This window comes from Crassostrea angulata, chromosome 1 (assembly GCF_025612915.1).
Source record: "Crassostrea angulata isolate pt1a10 chromosome 1, ASM2561291v2, whole genome shotgun sequence".
Lineage (NCBI taxonomy): Eukaryota > Metazoa > Mollusca > Bivalvia > Ostreida > Ostreidae > Magallana > Magallana angulata.
The window spans coordinates 44,013,830-44,034,816 of NC_069111.1; the positions used below are offsets into that span (position 1 = coordinate 44,013,830).

Sequence of the window (20,987 nt, forward strand, 5' to 3'; positions counted from 1 at the left end):
TAGCTCACTTGGGATGATCTTACCAGGAAAAAATGCATTGTCTCTTAAAAGTGGTCTTTTTATGACGCAAATTTGTTACCGTCAATTTATTTTAATTCACTTAACAACCAATTAAAACATCTACACATTGATTCAATTTCCAAAGGTTTGATAAATATGAAGAGTTGAAACAAATTGAAAAGAAGTTTTCAATTTCATGTTCATGGTATTTGACGTAAATCTTTTGGTATAAAATACATATGTAATGTTCAGCTGACGCTGCATGGCTGGTCATGTAACAATAATCCCGCAAATGATATTACAAGAGGATGACAATTTGTTCAAACATTTTTTTTTATTTATCTCGCTCTCATAATAAATTTTCTTAAAATACCTAAAGAAAAAAGGAGTTTGACAATTTTTTTTTTAAAATCTCCAATTAAAACACAACTTTTTGATAATGTACATCACTTGATTAAATTTTCTGCATTTTTATATAGTTTATGACATTTTCATGATATAATCTCTTGTTGTACACATCTTGTGTCATATTAAGATTACAAGCACGTTTTCTTGACATTTCGAGTATAGAAAGTACGAATTATATGTAGTTACAATGTATCTCATCTAACGTTTTTCATCTGACCTTCTTCAGAAAGATATGTATACGTCAGATTGCTTTATGAACCCGGATGAAACATCACGACCTATATTTTAAGTAGACGAGACCAGGTTATCTTCAGATAAGTACATGTATTTGCACCATATATGTACCTTTGATCGATTACGCCAGATTTTGCATTAAAAACGTCACGCCCTGATGTTTTCAGAAAATATTTTCACATACCATTCAACACTCCTGATTGATATGTACATACTTAAATATTTAAAACTTTTTATTCCTTTAGTAGATACATACAAGATAACTGAAATTCGTTTATGTCACAATTTTTTAAAAATCTTTTAACCCTGTATTTTCAAAAACAAAAACAAATAGTAAGCAGTTTTAAAGTGTAATCAACGAATATGTAATACTTTAAAATTATATTGAATTCAAAATTTTCACCAAATACAACTTAATAACGTATACAAAGTCTTGTACAATTTATGCATATTATTTATTTACGTAGGATACAGAATAGTACAATATACCATTCAAAATAAGAGAGGATACATCTCTAATATGAAACATATACGTGACCGTATGTGAAAAAATATGATAATATTAACATGATTGAATACACCATCTAAATATATAAATTGATACAATCTCTGTAATTTATTGCCTTAATAAAATATCTATTTCAATAGTTTGCGTCTTACCATTTGTAGCATTTACATTGACATTACATTTCTTCGTACCCACATTCCTTTGTTTAAAATTTTCCATTGATACTAGTACTCAATACTTTTAAATATGATGATATATATTAGATATTTTTTTTTCATTCATTTTATTACAAATGAAGTTCTTGCACAAATGTTTGTGAGTACAATCAGTAAAAATATTACACCTGAGATTGATACAACACAGAGAAAAATACGATGTAAGAATATATTTTGATCGTTGAGAGTCTGATTGAACAGTTCATATGTTGCTAATGGCAACATGAAGTCACCGAGCACAGTAAATACTTTCTCATCAATATCACTGCAAAAAAAAAAGATTGAAAGGATGCCTCTTATTATTTTTACCAATTATCAATATCAATCAGCAGTATATGAGTGAAAAAGCGATCTACATGTACATGTATTAATCCGTAATTATAAAAAAGATTTTAAAATGAATTTCTTTAAACCACCTTTTTCAAATTTCGAAATAGTGTTTTTACATGTTTCTTCTAATAACTGATTTAGAAGAGTTTCAGATGCCAAAAAATATTTTTGAGGTTATTAGTGATAGTAGAAAATAAAGCTTTGCATAAAAATAAAACAAACATCAATTTACCTTCTCATTTGGTGACTAACGTAATGCTTAATCAATGGAATTCCGTGAACCCCTGTCGTAAACTGCAAATACGAAATTAAACCATGCAAAACATTCATCTGAATATTTGTCGGGGACGGCGAAAATGAATATTTGCCCATTTTCATCATATATTAACAAAATTTCAATTGAATATCTTGAAGTCAAATCTGTCACTCAATAAATGATGAAAACTAGAAATTCTAAAAATGACAAGTCTGTTATCACTCGTGTTATTTTGAGCATCATACTGTTAAAAAAATGTAATTCTGAAGGATGCTTATTTAAGTAATAAAATTATGTATTAGTTAAAAAATATTTTTTATTGGTGAAATTAAAATTTTCATAAAGAGTATAAGAAATTCCCGCTGATTTTACGTTAAGTGGGCTTTACTATTTGATTTAATGAAGCTAGATGGTCAGCATGTTAACTTTCACATCTACCTGAATATACAAGCTTTTGTCGAAACAGACAATCATTAAGTAAAGAAACTACCCTTATGTATATTCTTTTAAGTTTGAATATTGTCTTACATCTTTATATAATACTATCTTTTAAATAATGTTTAAAGAGTCTAAAATGACCAGAACCATCCAGCGATCTTAAACATATATAATAGTAATCAAATTTTTTTTACAAGTTTCTCTTGTACCTTCAGCGTCATCGAACCTTTCCCTTCTTCTTTTTCCTTCCCGACCTTCCCCGTGATGGGGAGGGTATTGGACCCAATATCGACCCCAGCCCTCAATTCTTCTCGGCAATCCCGGGAAAAAATACATTCCTTGATCTAAATATGGCTCTCTGTCGGAGAGAAAGGATACAAATGAGGAATATATATATATATATATATATATATATATATATATATATATATATATATATATATATATATATATATATATATATAATCCAAAATGAGTGAAAGGTGATATCACACAGTTTAAATAATCAAAAAAAGAAAATGAACAGTTCCGACGTTTCTATTCACTAGCGCTTTATGGATTTACATCCTTCTTCAGGTGAGTGTACATAAGTTATGAAATTCATTAATCAATTTCATAACTTATGTACATTCACCTGAAGAAGGATGTAAATCCAGAAAGCGCCAGTGAATAGAAACTTCGGAATTGTTCGTTTTCTTTTTCGATTATATATATATATATATATTTGTTTGCTTACCTAAAATCATCATTAGAAGACAACGGTTTTTTTGAATGGCGCTTTCTTCTAACGCAGCAAATGATGATGATTCCAATAACAAATGCAAGGGCTAAGAGTGATATTCCGACGACAAGTCCAATAATTAGCTGAAAACTGTCCCCGCCTGAAATGCAAGTAACAAATTAATATCCGGATAAAAAGTTAAGTCTATAAACGTTTAAAATAATACAAATATAAATAGGTAAGAATATGAATGATTAATAAATATTTTTTAAAAGCAATTATTAATGATATGTATACAATGTTTATGTGTTCGACCCGTTCGAAATCGAGTAAAACATTAGTCAAAAGCAACATTTAATGAAACAAATGTGCATGTACATGTATTTACACTTTATAAAGACACAAATGGGAGACCTACTCGAATTTTTTGATCATTCTCGGTTTTTTTCCTAATTCATGATTGATTTTTTACCTTCTATGTTTAAGGCGCTTTTCTTTTTTGCAAAAAAAAAAAAATTAAATATGAGACTATACATACATCAAATAAACTTTCAATAAAAAAATTAAACCAGCAGGCGGGAATCTCAACTTTTTGAAGTTTCAAAACTAGCTGGTCTTGGCCCGTTATCAAATGAGGGGCAGGGGGACTTATGGATAATTAAACCAAAAACCAATGGCTTAAAACATACACTGTAATTATTTTCATCGCAGAATTAATGTATCTATAATTAGTTTTAAGTAAATATCTCTACCATTAAAAAATAAAAATAAAATTAATTGATTCTTAAGAATCTCAAGGATATAAAAGAGTTTTTTCTTCAGTTTATGAACTGCATATGCATGTATAGTGGAATGCCCTGTCATAGAATAAAAAGACCCATTGGTTATACCATTTGATTCACAAATTTGGTGAAAGGCCCCTGCTCAATACTATTATATGTATTTACCCAGTTTGTCTGCAACACTTAGATAATTTATGGTTTCGTTATTTACTGGCTGTATTGTTTCCCCTATTTTACACGATTTTTGAGGATCCTGGGGAAGATTGTTATAAATATATGTTCAGATTTTCTTTTAAATGTTTCATTACGAATTCATTTAAGATTAGTAGTATTTTTTAATATATATAAATGGTTTCTTTTTTAAATAATCGAGAACGGAGAGACGACGAACAAGGACCAGTTTAAAAATGAAAAAAAAAACCCGCTTGAATATTTTATGTTGCATTATGCAATAACGAGAAAATACTTACTCGAATCTTTTTTCCTTCTAAAAATAAAGAAAACAAAAGATGTTTCGGCATGACATGAACGTCGCTTCCACATTTAAGTTTGCAATATGACATGCACGTACCAAACCATTGTGTATTAAATTATAGACATTATATGTATTCAGATATAGACGAAGTATTATATTGGTTCTTTTATTTTGTTGAATGCTAGTATGTTGTGTTTGAATAAAAAACTATTGCATTAATATGTACAAATGCTAAATTTTAATTTATAAAAAAAGAATACTAATTACATGTATCTAACCCCTCAGTCTTACATAAAGTGTTCTTAACTTCGCGGAAATATACACATTATAAAAGTTCTAACTTTTATTTCTGAAATGTTCTTGGTTACAATTTCTAAAAGTAAAAATAGAAATGGTAACGTCTACGAGGTCATTAGTTCTAACTTTTATTTCTGAAATGTTCTTGGTTACAATTTCTAAAAGTAAAAATAGAAATGGTAGCGTATACGAGGTCATTAGTATGTATACGTCTCGTATGTGCAATATTATGCAATTATTATGAAAAATAGATCACTCAACGTATTGACGAAAAAACAAATAATATCGCTGCATGACACATTCAAAATTGATGACACTGAATGAACCGCTCATTTTATGACTGGTTAGGCAGATACCATCCATACGTTACAGTTATTAATACATTTTCTATTAACATACTGTGTAAAAAGAATGATATTTTGAATGAGAACAAACATACGTGCAGTAAGCTCTGCTACTGTATTCTATACACTTCTCGTTTTCCTCACACAAATTGCCGACTGCAAACACATCGCATTTGGAAGACGTATTTTTGATAGCTGTAAAACAAAATCAAACTATTTAGTTCATTTCAAATTGGTTTTGAAATTAATCTGAAATACTACTCATATTGGAACAATAGAAAAATTATTTAATTTGCAATCAAATTGGTATAATTGTGTATTGTTTATACACAATATTAAGACAACGGTATTTCAGTGTTTGATTATGACAACGAATTTTAATGGATAATACAATTGATTTACATGTATGCCTGGGTTTTGTATACTTCTGTGTTTTACACCACAATGTCTTACAATATGAATTTGCATGACGTTTTAATTTAGTTCTATTGATTTGCTTTAAACACATACTACTGAAATTATTCGTACTCTATTAAATTTTAGTACCTACTCATAAAACTCAAATTATAGGGGAAGGGGTAAGATTAAACCTTAAAACGAACGATAACTGGTTTACACGAAATTTATGAATCGCCGTCTATTGGAAAGTAAAGAAGAGAGACACACTTTTAATGTTGTTATGTGCTCTGACTGCGCGAGATAGAATTATGTTTTTTAACTTGCATATAATCTTTTAGTGCTTTCAGTATTGGTTAACCGTTTGCTCACCGTGCGTAAATCGTTCACAATATTGCGCTCTCCGCTTCTCTCCGTTTGCGCTCACCGTTCACAAAGCAGCGTTCAGCATTCGCTCAGTTTGCGTTCAATAAGCAATTAGCAATCGTTTATCACTCGTCACAATTTATTTCTTTATCTTTATTTTTTATAAGTGTCACTTAAAACTGCCTCGTTAGCAATTTATAGTTAAAATGATAATCGACGCTATTCTTCAAACGTTGTACAGTACACAAATTATTTAAGCTACCGAATATAGGAAGTTAAAACTTAACAGTTACTAGTATATTGCTATTAGTTAAATAAAAGAACACACCAAGTATAAATGATTAGATTTACATTTTTGTCTACGAAGACCAGCTAAAATTTTGCAAGAACTGAAAGTAAATGCTATATCTATTCGTTTTAATTTCGCAACAGCACTGCCGATCAACGAAAGATGAGCATCTTATATCACACGTAAAACAAAATTAAATTAAGTGGTTAGACACCGTTCACCCACTATTAATTCAGCATTCACTGACCGTTCACTCTCAACGTTAGCTCACCGTTCATGTGAGAAAGTATAGCGTTATAGAGAATGTAATTTGTCATAGCTACTTTATATGAATTTAGAGATGAACTTAATTCATAAGAGAGTAATTCGTAGGACAGTTTCAATTTCAGGCCGTTTATTATATATAAAACGTAAACTGTTAATGCCTGGTTAACATTCTAGTTAATCTTATTGCTAAAATTAACTGAATTTTAAATGTTTGTTCGCATACATTACCAATCAAACGATTACAAAGGTCAACGATTGAAAGCGTATTGGCGCCTTTATTTCTCTAAAAAAAATTCTAGTCTAAAAAAACTATTGTGACGTCAATTCTATTCAGTTTAGCAAAAAGAAATAAAAGAAAAGAAATACTTTTAACATAAACATGTACATATCATGTATTTAAGGTACTTCGATTTTCAATGCAAACCTCGTTCCTCTCCAGTAGCATCAATCACTGATACAGATGAAGGTGTTATCAATTCATTAGCATACAATATGTTGCCTTCTCCTTTAGATAAACTTATTATTGATGAAACAATATCTTGTTTTGCTTCTTCTTTCTTGTCGGTTATAACTTCGAATTCAACGATTGTACTTCCTTTCCTGAAAATAAAATGCATCTTTGATTATTGTTTTTGATCAATTTTGTTGGAATAATTATCAAACTTATTTCTGCTTTTGTTAATTAGACATATTCGTCAGGTATCTTATGACAGCACTGACTATACCAAAAACATACCTTATGACCAGAATAAGTACTTTCAGGAATCCAGCGATCCGGCTTTTGTAGAAATTAGTTAACTGTAAAAGAATAGAAATATATATAATTAGAGAAAGTTTTTTTTTTGTGAAACTCAAATCGAACAACAAAGCATTCATTATAATGAAATTATTATACAGATGTTTCCATGTTTTTCACGACATTAGCATAGTCATCAGCAAGTGGTATGTTCTTTGCGAAGGTCACAACAATTCCAAGTTTAGCCTCTGTAGTTTCTGATAACAAAAAAATGATAAAGATATCAACGTTACACGTGTAATAATCTTACACAAATTAAACAGATGATTTTTTTCCTTACACTGTGTCAAAAATACTCACTTGGTTTATATGCTGCTACTCTCTCTATTCAAAAAAGCAACATAATGTACATGTATTAATAAACTCATATCACACCAGATAAAATTATGCAAACACAGAAACAAATTAATTTCCTTTTTGTATGTATAGACAATTACATTTTATTTAATTTTAACACTATGACTCAAATCTTTCAATTAAAGTACGTAATCTAAATAAATTACCATCGATAAATCAATACGTCATCATAAATATCTTTTTAGCATCATTGAGCAGCAGGTTTTAAAGATGAAGTTAGGTATTAGTACTTGACTTAACACACTTAATTGTATAAAGTTCACGACACCACATCTTCAACGACCGTTTAGGCGGTAATTTTGGGCCATGAAGTATGTTCTCTTTTACCATAGATTACATTAACATCAATTACATGTATTTATATCTTGTTATATCAAGCCCCATAATATAAACAACTATGTTTACTGTAATAATGTTTTATCTTATATAGAATTAAAATAAAAATGAAGTACAAACCTGCGCAAAAATGACCGTCGCCACTATATCCCGGTTTGCAAGTGCATGTGAAATTTCCTACTTTATTAGTACAGTTGGCATTGATGTCACAATTATTTAAGTCAAGTGAACATTCGTCAGTATCTAAAGAAAAATATATCTGAATGAAAAATAATAAGACAAAAAAGTACCGGTATTCAAAACACATCTAGGTAAAATACAGATGTCTGAGTTAAATGAAAGCTATGTTTCTCAGACTGCATAAACTTAAGCCCATGCGCCTTATAAGTCATATGATACATGTTACAATTTAGAGTATGAAAATCATTCACAAATATAATGTATTCTTATTCTTAATTATTAATACGGCCCTCCCACCATCAATGATTAAAAACAAACTGTTAACTTCAAACATTAAATACAGATTGATAATTAGCATATTGAAAAGATTTCAAGAGGACTAATGACGGAACACAAAATGAAAACTATTGAATATTTGCTTTTACACCAGTGTCAGTTTCACAGAGAAACTTTCTTTTTTCAATTTTTGCTTAAGCCGTATGATCATTCTAACCAGGAAACCAATTTGTTTTTTGTATCACCAGTAGTAGATACGAACTTAATAAAAATACATATTGAAAATGAAACTTAATCCAAATATTTTAACATCTACACAATCCAAGATTTCAATTGAGAATACATGTAAATAAAATTTTATGCATACACTCACCGATACAAAACCCAGAACCATCCTTCTGGAATCCAACGTCACAATAACAAACATAAGATCCGTTTGTCTCTAAACATTTAGTGTTTGGACCACAGATGGTCGTGTTAGCACACTCTAGAACGTCTTCTGTACAATCAGCACCTTGCCATCCCTCTTTACAGTAACAAGTACCATTTTTCTTGTCACATGACTGTGTGTTGGTGAAATCACACGAACATTGACTTGAACAATTTTTTCCAAAGGTGTTTAAAGTACATTCTGAAAATTCAAAATAGAAATAAAATATATGTGATTAAGTGTAATTGTTAAATAGAACAAACATTTTTTGTTGAGTTGCATGTATTAACCTTTACAGCTTCCAGTTGGTGTTCGTTCGTATCCACCTTTACAATCACATCTAAAAGACCCTTCAAAATTAATGCATTCTTCATAGGTGATCTTACATGGACTTTCAGTGTTATTGCATTCATTAATGTCCGTATCACAAAATGTTCCTGTCCAACCAGATTTACACACACATCCACTTATATGGTCACACCTTTCAGAACCTGGGCCACATTTACATTGTTCTTTACAATTTTCTCCGTACAATCCATCAACACATTCTGTAACACAAAGTTATTTTATTTAATATATTTAGTCTAAAACATCCGGTATTAATTTGAGAGCAGATACTTTTCCTGTCGTGTGCATTAAAATCAATTGTTTCATGGAGCTAAAAATAAAAACAATACCCACTCACATTGAACATATACTTTAACGACAATGATTTCTACGTTTTTCTTGGTTTTTTTTTATTACACATGCCATTTACATTATATGTACTACTGTATTTGATCTTTGGGAGATGAAGAAAGAATACAGACACCTAAAATATTAATTCAAAAGAAAATGTAAATATAATTTCAATGTTTTCTTTTATAGTTGAAATAGGTTATGATGAAAACCTATCATTGCAGAATATAAGGCAACGATTTTATTTTATACTTAGAACTTTCATTATTTACAAATGAATTTTTTGTTTCTAAAAAATACTTAAACCAGATTTGCCATGATTTTACATGTTTAAGTATGTATTACTTTTCTGGTATCGAGTAGAACGATATCGATTAATTATTCACATTGTCAAAAGACATATACGATCGATGTATTACTTGTGCATGATTTTCGATCATTTTCCAAAACGTGTCCAGTGGAACAAGAACATTCAAACGATCCTTCTCTGTTTGTACAATTCTGTTGACATGTACTTGAATCTTCGCATTCATTAATATCTAGAAAGATAGAATGTTTCATTAGAAACACGATGTAAAAGATCTTGTACATATGTAAATAATGACGTAAAAACGGGGATATCCTCATATTTGGATCATATACACATCCATTTAAATATTTCGCTTTCTGAAAAATTTAAACTGGAATTTAATCATATAAATAAACATTCTAAATTGCAAATACATTAAATCATGATAGGACGCATGTGTAAACAAGTATACATTTGCAAACGCATGTTTTCACCATCATTTATTATCACTTACCTTCGCAAGAGCTATTATCGAAGTCAAGCCTAAACCCTGATTCACAAAAACAATATCCTATATTTAAATTGGATCTTTTTTCGAGCCGACATCCATAGCTGCAGTTTAATTCAGGGAACAGGGCACATACATTGACGACTAAAATTCCAAAAAAAGTTTATTGCTTAATTATTTTCCAACACAGGTTTCTTTAAAAAAAAACTATATTAACGTGTTAATCAACATATTTATGTAACATGATGTTGATTTGATACAGATACATACCCTTTTCACATGTTTTTCTGTCGATGTCATGTAAGGCATATCCAAATTCACATTCACAATTAAATCCCCCGACATTGTTAATGCAGATGTGTTGACAATCAGATGTACCGCTCAAACATTCATCTACATCTACAAAATGAGTAAATCTCAAAACAATTTCATGCTTTGATATTGACAAAAGAAAAAACGTTTACGCTATCCTATAGGCTTATATAAGGGAGCATATTTGCAAATATATAAATTATGAATGTTAACTAGTTGCATACCCTCACATTTGGAATCATTTTTTTGAAATCCTGACTTGCAATTACAAGTGTAGTTTCCATGAAGATTTTGACAATCAGTATCATCAGGACATTCGTTTAATGTTAAATCTGAACATTCATCGATATCTGCAAAAGCAAATTCAAGATGTCACATGAAATACATGTTGTAAATAGCATACTAATTATTAGCATTTTATGATATCACATTTAAAAGAAAAGTGTAAATTAAACCGAAAAAGAATGTTAAGGTCATAAGTTATAATGAAACGGTAATGAACAAACGAATGATATATATCACCTTCACAAATATCTCCATTCATTTTAAAACCGACTCTACACTTGCACAAGTAAGACCCTTCAAGGTTTTTGCAGACCTTTTCATTTCCACATATGGTTTCATTGTCACACTCATCGATATCGACAGAACAATTCGTCCCTGTCCAGCCTGGTTTACAGACACAGCCAGTCTTGGGGTCACAACGATCCATACCTTGTCCACATTTGCATATTTGACCGCAATTTTCACCGAAATTTGGTTCTTTACATTCTGTGTTAAAAAGAATAAAAATAAAAGTAACCATTTTGAAGAATCTGTACATAGCATTTTCATTTTATGAAAATGTAATGTTTATCATATGTCAGTAGTAGATATAATTTTTGTAGACCATGTTTTAACATGATTTTAGTTTTTTCGGCCAAAGAAACGGAACAGTTCGATTTTATGTAAATCTTTGGTTTTGATGAGGGACACTATTTTGGAGGGAAAAAAGTTTATGTAAAAGTGTCAAACAATATCTTTTGATAAATAAATATATAAGCTTATTTGATAAAGAATCTAATAAAAAAAAGGATATATATACATGTATATACCTGTACATGAAACTTTATCCTTATCTATTGTGTACCCAGGACGACAGTAACATTGGAATGAACCATTGGTGTTTGTGCATTCCTGTAGACATGGTGAAGGTTTGACAACACACTCATTTACATCTAAAATAGCAATGATATTCAATATCAACATTTTACCTCATAATATTGAATGAAAAAAATGTAAAAAAAAAAAAAAAAAAAAAAAGTACATTGTTTACGGTTAACGTTTGCATGTATTATACTGGTTGTTACCTATACAATTCTCTCCGTCTTCAGCTAGTTGATAACTAATTGGACAGAGACATTTTTGTTCAGTCGGATCACAAGTGTACTCACAAGTCTTGTTGAAGCTCTCACAAGGGTTTTCGTCTGAACAACATATGGTTTGAAAGATAGAATTGTATAAAACAAAAAAAAGTTTGAGCCAAACAGTATAGGATATACATTTACATATACTTTTAAGTTTAAAAATAAATATATCAGTTTTGAATTACTTTTCTCAATACAAACCTAATTTAGAACATGAAGTTTTATCACGTTTCAAGAAAAACCCTGGGAAGCACTGACACTCAAATGAACCAGGTGTATTATTGCAGAGCTGTTCGCACCCTGAAGTCAGTTCTAAGCACTCGTCGATATCTGTATCAAAATTGGTTGAAAAAATGTTTACAATAAGGTTAAAAGCATGGATTGCCGTCGACGTATTGGATAACAAATCCCAAAAATAGACCAGGAGAGTAGTAATTACCTTCACAAACAGTGTTGCTTTTTCTAAATCCTGGTAAACAATTGCACTTGTAACTTCCTTCAGTATTTTCACAAATCTCTGACTGAATGTTGCAAATGTTCGTCCCACTTGCTTGGCATTCATTAATATCTGCATGTTAAGAATAGTTTGAAAAAGTGGATGATCCTTTAATTAGGAAATAGTAACATATTAGGAATTCTATTTTTTTTTTTTTATATTTTTACCTTCGTAATCAGTCTTTTAATTGGAAATCATATTTAAATTCTTTATTACCTTCACATTTATTATTCATATCATTGTATCCTTTTGGACAACCAGAACAGTTATAACCCCAACCCAAACGATTTTCTTCTCCCGGTGTAAGGTCAGTACAATTTCTACGTAACGAACATGGTTCGTTAATGCAGGCATTCGTATCTAGTTCACAGTTCAAACCTATCAATTTGTAAATATAGCCAAACTTAATTGACAAAGCAAAATACTGACAACGGCAAATCTATTGAGTATTCAATTCCATGCTTTTTCTGGTCAGTTTCAAAACACGTTCTCATACCGGAATAGCCCTTTTCACATGAACACACTGCTAAACTGTAGCGGGCATTATCAGTGGGTATAACGTCGTCATAGTCGCAGCGTCCGTGACTTCCGCATCCACCACATAGAATAATGGTTACGTCCAGGGATGGTGATTCAGCTCCAATACTATCTATCACACTGATGCTAATACAAGTATATTACAAATAATTTAACATGATTCCTTGCAATGTATATATCATTTAATTATCATATATCTTATTTGAAGAAAGGCCTTATCCTACTTGTCGTACTACTATGAATTTAATAGACCCAAAATAAAGAAAAAAAGTAGCCAATCAGGGGTCAATTTCTATTGTTCAGATATACAGAATGTTTTTCTTCTGAATGAAATAAGAAACAAAAATACCACAAAAATTACAATTTCAAAACATATTATGTTCAATTCAATAAAGTTTTGTTTGACAGAACTAGATTTTATGATTTTTATCGCTTTTTGGTCTATTCAAGTTTTTCTATTTAATAATGAAAACATTACAAATAATATTTAAATTCTAAACTCCAAAATACAAGTAGTATCACTTATGAGGTTATGAGATTCTTGCGCTATTTTGCAAGAAACCTGACAGGTAACAGGAACTGTTTTTATTACCACAATTTTCATTTTGCTTTTTCTACTAATACAAGTACATTAAAGATGCATGGTCACGATTTTGGTCAATTTCTATTTTTCTGTTTTCATAATTAATAATGCTTTAGAAATGCGTTTCTAATGATCAAATAAATTTTGAGAGTCAGTTGAAGAGTTGTAAGCAAGATACAGGGCTCACAATTCTTTGTCATGTAAACAAGGCACGTGCCCTGTTTTTGATTACAAAGGTTCAATATACCAGTAAAAAAGCTTTTTCCAGCTAAATTGTCTATAATTTTATCTATTTTAAGCATAGATAAACAATTCCTACCGTTTTACACATTTGTTTTAGGTTTAAAATTGAAATTTTTGCTTCAACGTTCAAAATGTAAACAAACACTTTGTTTACATATCGAAGAATTTCATGTTCTATAACTCGCTTATAACTCAACAAATGACACTCAAATTTCTGTTGCCTTTTAAAAATGCCTTTCTGAAGAATAGTAATATTAAAATCGAAAATTATTTTCTGACCAAAATCGTGATCATGCCCCTTTAAATTATCTAAATTTTATCTAAACAGTGAATGCGAAGTTACCTCATCCTTGAGACATAAAGCAAAGAAAGTACACTAAAAATTACCTAATTTCTGATACATTTGTATTCTTTGGTGTCCACGTGGCTAAACCCGTGGTATTGTTTAATTTAAAACCATCTGGGTATTTGAGAATTCTATATTCAGGCTTTATCGTGCTGTCATCAGAAGCGTTGAACTGCATATACACAGTCTTATTCATTTCTACATTGATTGAAGTATTTCCTGCTATGGTAGGTGATTCGTTTTCTTAAAAAAAAATGAATAGTGTAAATCATATGTTTTTAGACCTTAAATAGAATTCACAACAAATTCTATAAGGATACTTTCACCAACTTAAAAACCTAACATGTTTGCGGTATTTAGTTGGTTGGCAAAATGCCGTGAAAAAAAAATTTACAGAAAAAAACCCCGATCTACAGTCCTTGACGGTCACCTGAGTACAATCTAGATTGACCTCTTAAGAGTCTCATTGTTTGTATTTTAAGATTCAATTGATGTGCATAGTGACAGTGCACTTTAGTTTATCTTATTGTGTATTAACTGAAGAAAACCCTACGCAAGAGTCCTGAACCCTAGGGGTATGAATTTCACAATATAGGTATAGGGGAGTCATGGATATAACAACCATGTATTCGGTTTATCCCCCGTTTGCTATGAACACATGATTCACAATTAAGAAGAAGGGTTCATAAATGTTCTTACCATGCAATTAGTTTTTTTTTTAAACTGTAGAAGGGACTGGAGTGGAATATTTTTTTTTTTTTAGATTTTTTTTAACACTTTCACTATTTGTCCTTCCCGCCTTGAGCCTATATGCCTTACCAAAGGGTCATACATTTTTTAATTTTTGGTAGAAGGCTTCAAATAACATCAGTGCGATTATCGTTATACATGTACTATTTGCTTAAATTAAAAAATTGTTTGGAGTCTAGATACCATGTTTGATACGAAAACAACTATAAAATTGACTATTCAGCCAGATTATTTTTATCACCAAGAAACATTGGTTTAATTAATCAATATTAAATAATTAAGATTAATATTATAGCATGTTGAAGTATTTGTTATGTCGTAATATGATGTAAACCTGACCAGCTTACCTACTATCCTCTTATCGGACTGTGCTGATGCTTCCGAAGTTCCTGATGATTCTGCAAGAGCTATGTCTCCAGTCGCCAGGTAATCGAAGATGCAGGCTTGTGACGGATTTGGACCGCATTTCATATTAGCGTCCTCAATTTGATTTTTATCCACTTCGTCTAAGAATATTGGCTCAAAGTCAAGATGAGTGTAATTGTGATACGTTAATCCCTTGTCATAGTGAAAAAGAGACTTTTCATTTACAAGCCCTGGAAAAATTGAAATGGATAATCTCAAACCAATTTAATGTTTATTGATGTGGAATAGAAGGAAGCAGAATTTAAATAACTATAACATTATAGCAAATCATATCCTCACATTTTTGACCGAAGTTGTTGTAGATATTTCTTTCTGTTCCAGTTGCATTATCATCCAAAATTGTCCCATTTGGAAGTACAAATTCATTTGCAGCATTCCCATCAAAATTCCCCATTAATCCTTTCGCATGACTTTTGTATTCATTGTCAACAACCACCTCAGATATAAGAAATCGCACTCCCAGGCTGACTTTAAGAAGAACAGCTTCAACAGAAACATACAATTTGAATGTCAACAGAAAAAAGAGAGAATTTTCATAGGTCTTCTGGTTATCTAATGCAAATGACTAGAGGGTTATCTTAGTGTTAGAGCATCAAGTTGTTGAAAATGCCTTATTTTTTGTCAATGATCAAATTAAAAATGTAACTTCATGTACACTTTTTATTTGCAAGACTTTATTCAGAAGCAAATTCAATACTAACTATATGCTTTTATGTTTTCTGAGAATGCACTTCATTGTGATATTTTTGTTATGTTCTTGTAAATTTTACATAGACATCTTTTAGAACAACAGAAAAGCCAATTGAGTATTTTATAATTACATGTAGATATCTAAAGCCTTGTTTTTTGTTTAAGATTTAATTCACAATGGTTATAGAGATCTATAATATAATTATACTCACATGTTTGCAAAAATGAAGCCGATAACGTTTGATTTTCCCATTGAACAGACATGTTTTGATTCAAGAAAACAAAAGAAGAATTTTCAAATTCTTTTGTCATGTCCTTTTCATTGACTCTTACAAGCATTCCTAAAATAAAAAGGAACAGGAAACATAACCATGCCGGCAGATTTGATGAAATTGGAATTCACTTGATTTTGAATCATGGAACATTACAAGCCCTGACTTTACTTTTTTTGTCCCGAGACATATCAATCTGCAGTTTTGATCCAGTTTGATCTTGGGCCACAAACGCACTGAATATGGTGGCATTTATAGTCGTGCCGTTAGCTGTTGTTGCCAGGTCTGTCCTTGCCTGGAAGTCAAACTGTATTGGTTTCTTTGATATGTTCAACATTGTGTACTCTCCGTACCCATTAAAGGTGTAGTTTAACCCATCAAGTGTCACAATATGTGGATCTCCAAAGTTCAAAGCTATTTAAAAAATATAGAAATCATTTCTAGATAAAGCATCAACAATAAGCATGTACCAATGCTAAATTATATGAATAGTTAAACAGCAATTCGGAAAAAGAGGATGATTTGTACTTTAAACAATATTTTTATTAACTCATGCTTCCGGGTTCAGAAGGTAGCGAAACCCAATTGCAAACTCCTTTATAAAAGCATTCTACCTTTATTGAAAAAATTAATATCTATTAAGCATGATCTCTCTATTGTAATATAATTGTTTGTTGCATAAAAATATGAAACAGTACCAAAATCTACACGGTTCAGTCTGAACCAGTTTATCGATTGGTCGAACATTTTTTAACCTCACGTCCAAGGTGTGCTCTGCGTCCTGAATACATGCACAACAGGTTTTTTTCTTTTAAAATTAATGAAAAATATATTCATACTAAAAATAACGAGTAAAGGAAATATTTCGTTTCAAAAGTATATTTTGATTAACCTAAATTTTTTATCCTATTATATGATTTATTACACAACAGTTTATTTTGAGTTATTAAAAAAAGTAAATACCGGGATTAAATGGAGACCTCAGATAACACCTGGGAATAGGGCGGACCGCATAAAACCACTTGCAGTGTTTCGTTTTTATGCAGCATGTTTCTCTTGGTTTAAGGTCTTCCATTAAATGTTTTCGTTGTTCGAAAAACGGATTATATTGCAAAAGAGTTCCAGCGGATGGTAAAGACCGTTCAAGAGCACCCAAATTGTTGATCGACCCATGCATTTTATAGCAACATTCCTTCAATATGAAAAAGAACATGTTTATATTCTTCATTAGATTAATTAAATTCATTCGAAAAATCTCTTACTCTTCAACTTGCAACTGACCGTATTTCTCCCAATTGTCCTGGAAGCGTAGCACAGTACTCTATTGATCCTGTCAAATCTGCTTATTGCATACCGGGGGTCAAATCTTAGAAGTATACTGGTACAGGGACATCTAATTTGACCTCGAACAAAGGACAATTGGTTGAATGTGTTTTGTTCCTTATTTCGGATGTACCAATCAAAACATTCCCTTTCGTCGTTATTTAATAAAACACCTGTGGTCAGTTTGTATATCCAAAACCCATTTACTCCTAACAAAAATAGAAATAAGAATCATTGAGACACCTACATGCACTGAAAAATAAAAATGTACCCATTATTTTTTTTAAGTTGAGTATGATCTTTAAAACAAATATGATATCATATATATCACATTTTTAATGTGATTGCTTTACAAGTAAAACATGTAAATGTTATACCTCTGTTTCCCGGAACTGCACTCATGTTGAATGCCGCCGTTGTATACGAAAAAGGGTTTTTCTCGAACACATTCCCATATTGGTAGCCAATAGTTATCTTTCTATTTTCAATTGCTAGTAAATCAACATCTATATAATTGAAGACAGTGAACGTACTTTGACCATCCGTAATCAGAAGACACTGGAAGGTTATGTTCTGAAAGCAAGATTAATTTGATTTAGTTTCCCTATCTACCTCTTCTTACATTAACAATAATGTTAACTAGAATTATAAATGTTAGCAATTAAAAAGGTTTTACAAAGTGCATATCTTTGATATAATGTTTTTATTAATTACGTGTTGATCTAATTGTAATTAATACCCTGAAAATTCTTACCTTCGACGTAATCCCTTCAAAGGTCATGTTATTCCAGGTGACTTTAAGAAGCCAAGATGCATTAAACTCGGTAAAGTCACCAAATTGACGGCGCACAATGGCATTTGCGTTTTCCAGAAAAGAATTGCTTTCTGTGCCATTTCCCCTTTAAAATATATAGTATATTAAAAGCTGATAGAAGATATGGTGAAATGAACGTTAATTAAGTTGTTTCACTAGAATTCAGTTGCATATTTTCACTCAAATTACTAGCAAAAATGATACAAAAATAAACGTCAGTGTGTGAAATACATTACTTTATCATTTCTCAATCTAAACGTTTTGTTTTTTAACCAACCTCTGATAAGTCTGGTAGTAAACGGTGCCATTACTGTTCGATGTCGACAGGTCTGTCCAAAATGGACAAATGATGCGCTTACCCTGTACCGTCTCCGTATTAATATCATATATTGTAGGACTGTTAAACCCTTCTCCGAGTCCAATAACACCATTTGAGCCAATCTTTGAATTAGGAAGATGTCAATAGAATAACACAACATTCAGAACTTATTTTATCAAAAATATGTCGTAATTGTTCACTTTCTATTGAATAGCACAATTTGAATACTACTGGTTTATGAATTGTGTGGATTCTATGTATGGAATAATTATGCCACTAGAAATTGTCTGGTCATTGATAATTTATGTTTGTTGCTATGTGTTCTACTATGAGTATTAGTATCTAAAAGCTCCATAATTTACATTTTATCAATAATGACTTTCATGAATAATTTCCATGTTGTTCATAATGTATTCACGTTCATGCATTATATGTTCCATGCGACCTTTTTATAAGTAGGGCTGCTGGCTTGGTTGCATGCTTTTGATAAGCAGATTTTTTACTTTTATGCAGCAGGCTATCACGTTTATTCCTGTTTGATAATTGACATTTATGTTGAAAAAATTACCTATTTCATTTTTTAAGGCGCACTTTGAAAACAAAGAAACTAACATGAACAAAGTTAAAACCTTCCTCTGAACCGTCCCCTGCGAAGACTGATGTAGGAGAGTAAAGCTTGGGACTTTCGACGTCATCTCCTCTGAGTATTTCGTCTAGGTTTCCAAAATCCAAATGCAAATAGCCTTCTGGATCACCTTTGGTATCAATCAGATATAGTTTTATCAACATTTAATCTCATGAATTATAAATTAAGTATTGTAAATTGATAAATAGGAATAAATTTAACCAACACTTATGCGTACAATATATACTCAACTTACTTTTATCAATTGTTATCGTCTCTATATGGGGATTACTTTCTGCAATTCCAATCAATGGACCGCTGAAGATACCGCCATAACTTACTGTTGTAATTGTTACGTTGTAAGAAGTTCCAGGCGTTAGTTTTTTATTCCAGTGAATCTCTGGAATATTACCGAGTGTCTGCTGCTGATGTCCATCAACTACTATTTTATAGTAATTGAGTGTTAAATTTCCATCCGGTGGATTCCACTTTAAAAACAAATGAGTCGCGGAAAAATTGCTCAACGCAAGATCAAGTCTTCCAGGAGGCAGTGGTTCTGTATATATGAAAAAAAAAAACAACTAATAACTAAATGACATAATTATACAGTTTTGATTGACCAATCCACTAGAAATTCGATGCATTTATTTAACATCCAAAGCGTAGACCTATGCTTCATCATATTCACATGTTTTTTTTAACAAGTTCTTATAATATCGGTATAATTCAATGCTTAATCCTCAGTCATGGCTCCTCGTGAACCACTGTGCACCCTCAGCATTACCTTATACAGTTTCAGATTGTTGGAAAAAGAAGACACTGACATACATTATGTATCTACATGTAAATGCATCACCGCACATGTAAAATTGACCTTCAGCACGATCCCTTTATTTTTTAGACTTAATTGTATATCAGCTTTTCGTGGTATTTTCATCAATAAGATTATTTTCAGAAAATGATTTTCATGTCTGCAAGAAATGTTTGGGATTTTTTTAAATTAAATTTTAGTCATGCGTACGCAGTTTAATCATTTCATGACGTTACATGTACTTTAAAAAAATGACTTCAGTCTTACATTTTGTTCTTCAAAATAAGGTGCAATATTGTGAACTCCGTTCATATAAAAGTATGATAGATACCGAAAAAAGAAAAACAGTTATAAAAACATAAAAAGTCTACAATACCTTTGATCAAAATATGATGATTTTTAAATAAGGCAATTTTTGATGGTTCGTGGCTCTAGCTCTTTTATATAATACATTTCTTTTGTTCATGTAATTTAAATAGAATACGAGAGCCATACAATGTAGTCATTCTTACCCATTATTATTGTACGAGATATACCGGGATCAACCAAAAATGTTTCATCTGGATCAGTGAGTGATACTTGCTGACGAATTAAAAATCTGTAGAGACGTCCTGGTTGCAAAGTACAGTTTGTACTATATTGCGTGACTGTCCCTACAGAGACCGTTTGTTCAAAAAACCACGAGTTACTGCCGTTCAAAATTTGCCTCTCTATGATGTAATCAGTGATGAGCTGGAAGTCGACTGTTGGATGATTCCATCTTAGAACTGCGTCACACGTGCTTTTGACAATGTCCAAGTTGTTAATTTGCAACAAGTACCCTGTAATTTTAACGTCATTTTTTCATTATTGATGAAT

At 31.0% G+C, this 20,987-nt stretch overlaps 1 protein-coding gene across 1 annotated transcript; it reads right to left on the minus strand.

The window, feature by feature from the left end:
* Positions 1-308: 308 nt before the first annotated feature.
* On the minus strand, positions 309-20,756 carry LOC128187309 (mucin-like protein). The gene is made up of 37 exons (XM_052857743.1): positions 20,642-20,756; positions 19,575-19,874; positions 19,306-19,448; positions 18,652-18,815; positions 18,315-18,459; positions 17,938-18,133; positions 17,519-17,769; positions 17,201-17,429; positions 16,409-16,651; positions 16,178-16,306; positions 15,555-15,758; positions 15,197-15,445; positions 14,141-14,342; positions 12,887-13,053; positions 12,607-12,768; positions 12,334-12,462; positions 12,096-12,224; positions 11,838-11,954; positions 11,583-11,705; positions 11,011-11,259; positions 10,713-10,838; positions 10,447-10,575; positions 10,183-10,320; positions 9,799-9,918; positions 8,992-9,249; positions 8,645-8,902; positions 7,936-8,058; positions 7,423-7,446; positions 7,222-7,319; positions 7,063-7,124; positions 6,751-6,926; positions 5,104-5,203; positions 4,363-4,379; positions 3,126-3,270; positions 2,599-2,747; positions 1,928-1,989; positions 309-1,630 (listed from the first exon to the last, which is right to left on the minus strand). The coding sequence occupies exons 1-36, from the start codon at positions 20,643-20,645 to the stop codon at positions 1,955-1,957; spliced, it is 5,493 nt and encodes a 1,830-aa protein (XP_052713703.1). The 5' UTR covers positions 20,646-20,756; the 3' UTR covers positions 309-1,630; positions 1,928-1,954.
* Between the last annotated feature and the right edge of the window lie 231 nt (positions 20,757-20,987).

Bases quoted from the DNA above. Each gene is read 5' to 3' on its own strand.
- LOC128187309 (XM_052857743.1), bottom strand. The intron at 18,134-18,314 runs GTAAGAATTTTC...TCTTGCTTTCAG, and splicing joins TTGAAGGGATTACGTCGAAG to AACATAACCTTCCAGTGTCT. The intron at 5,204-6,750 runs GTTTGCATTGAA...TTTGTTTTACAG, and splicing joins TGCTACTGGAGAGGAACGAG to CTATCAAAAATACGTCTTCC.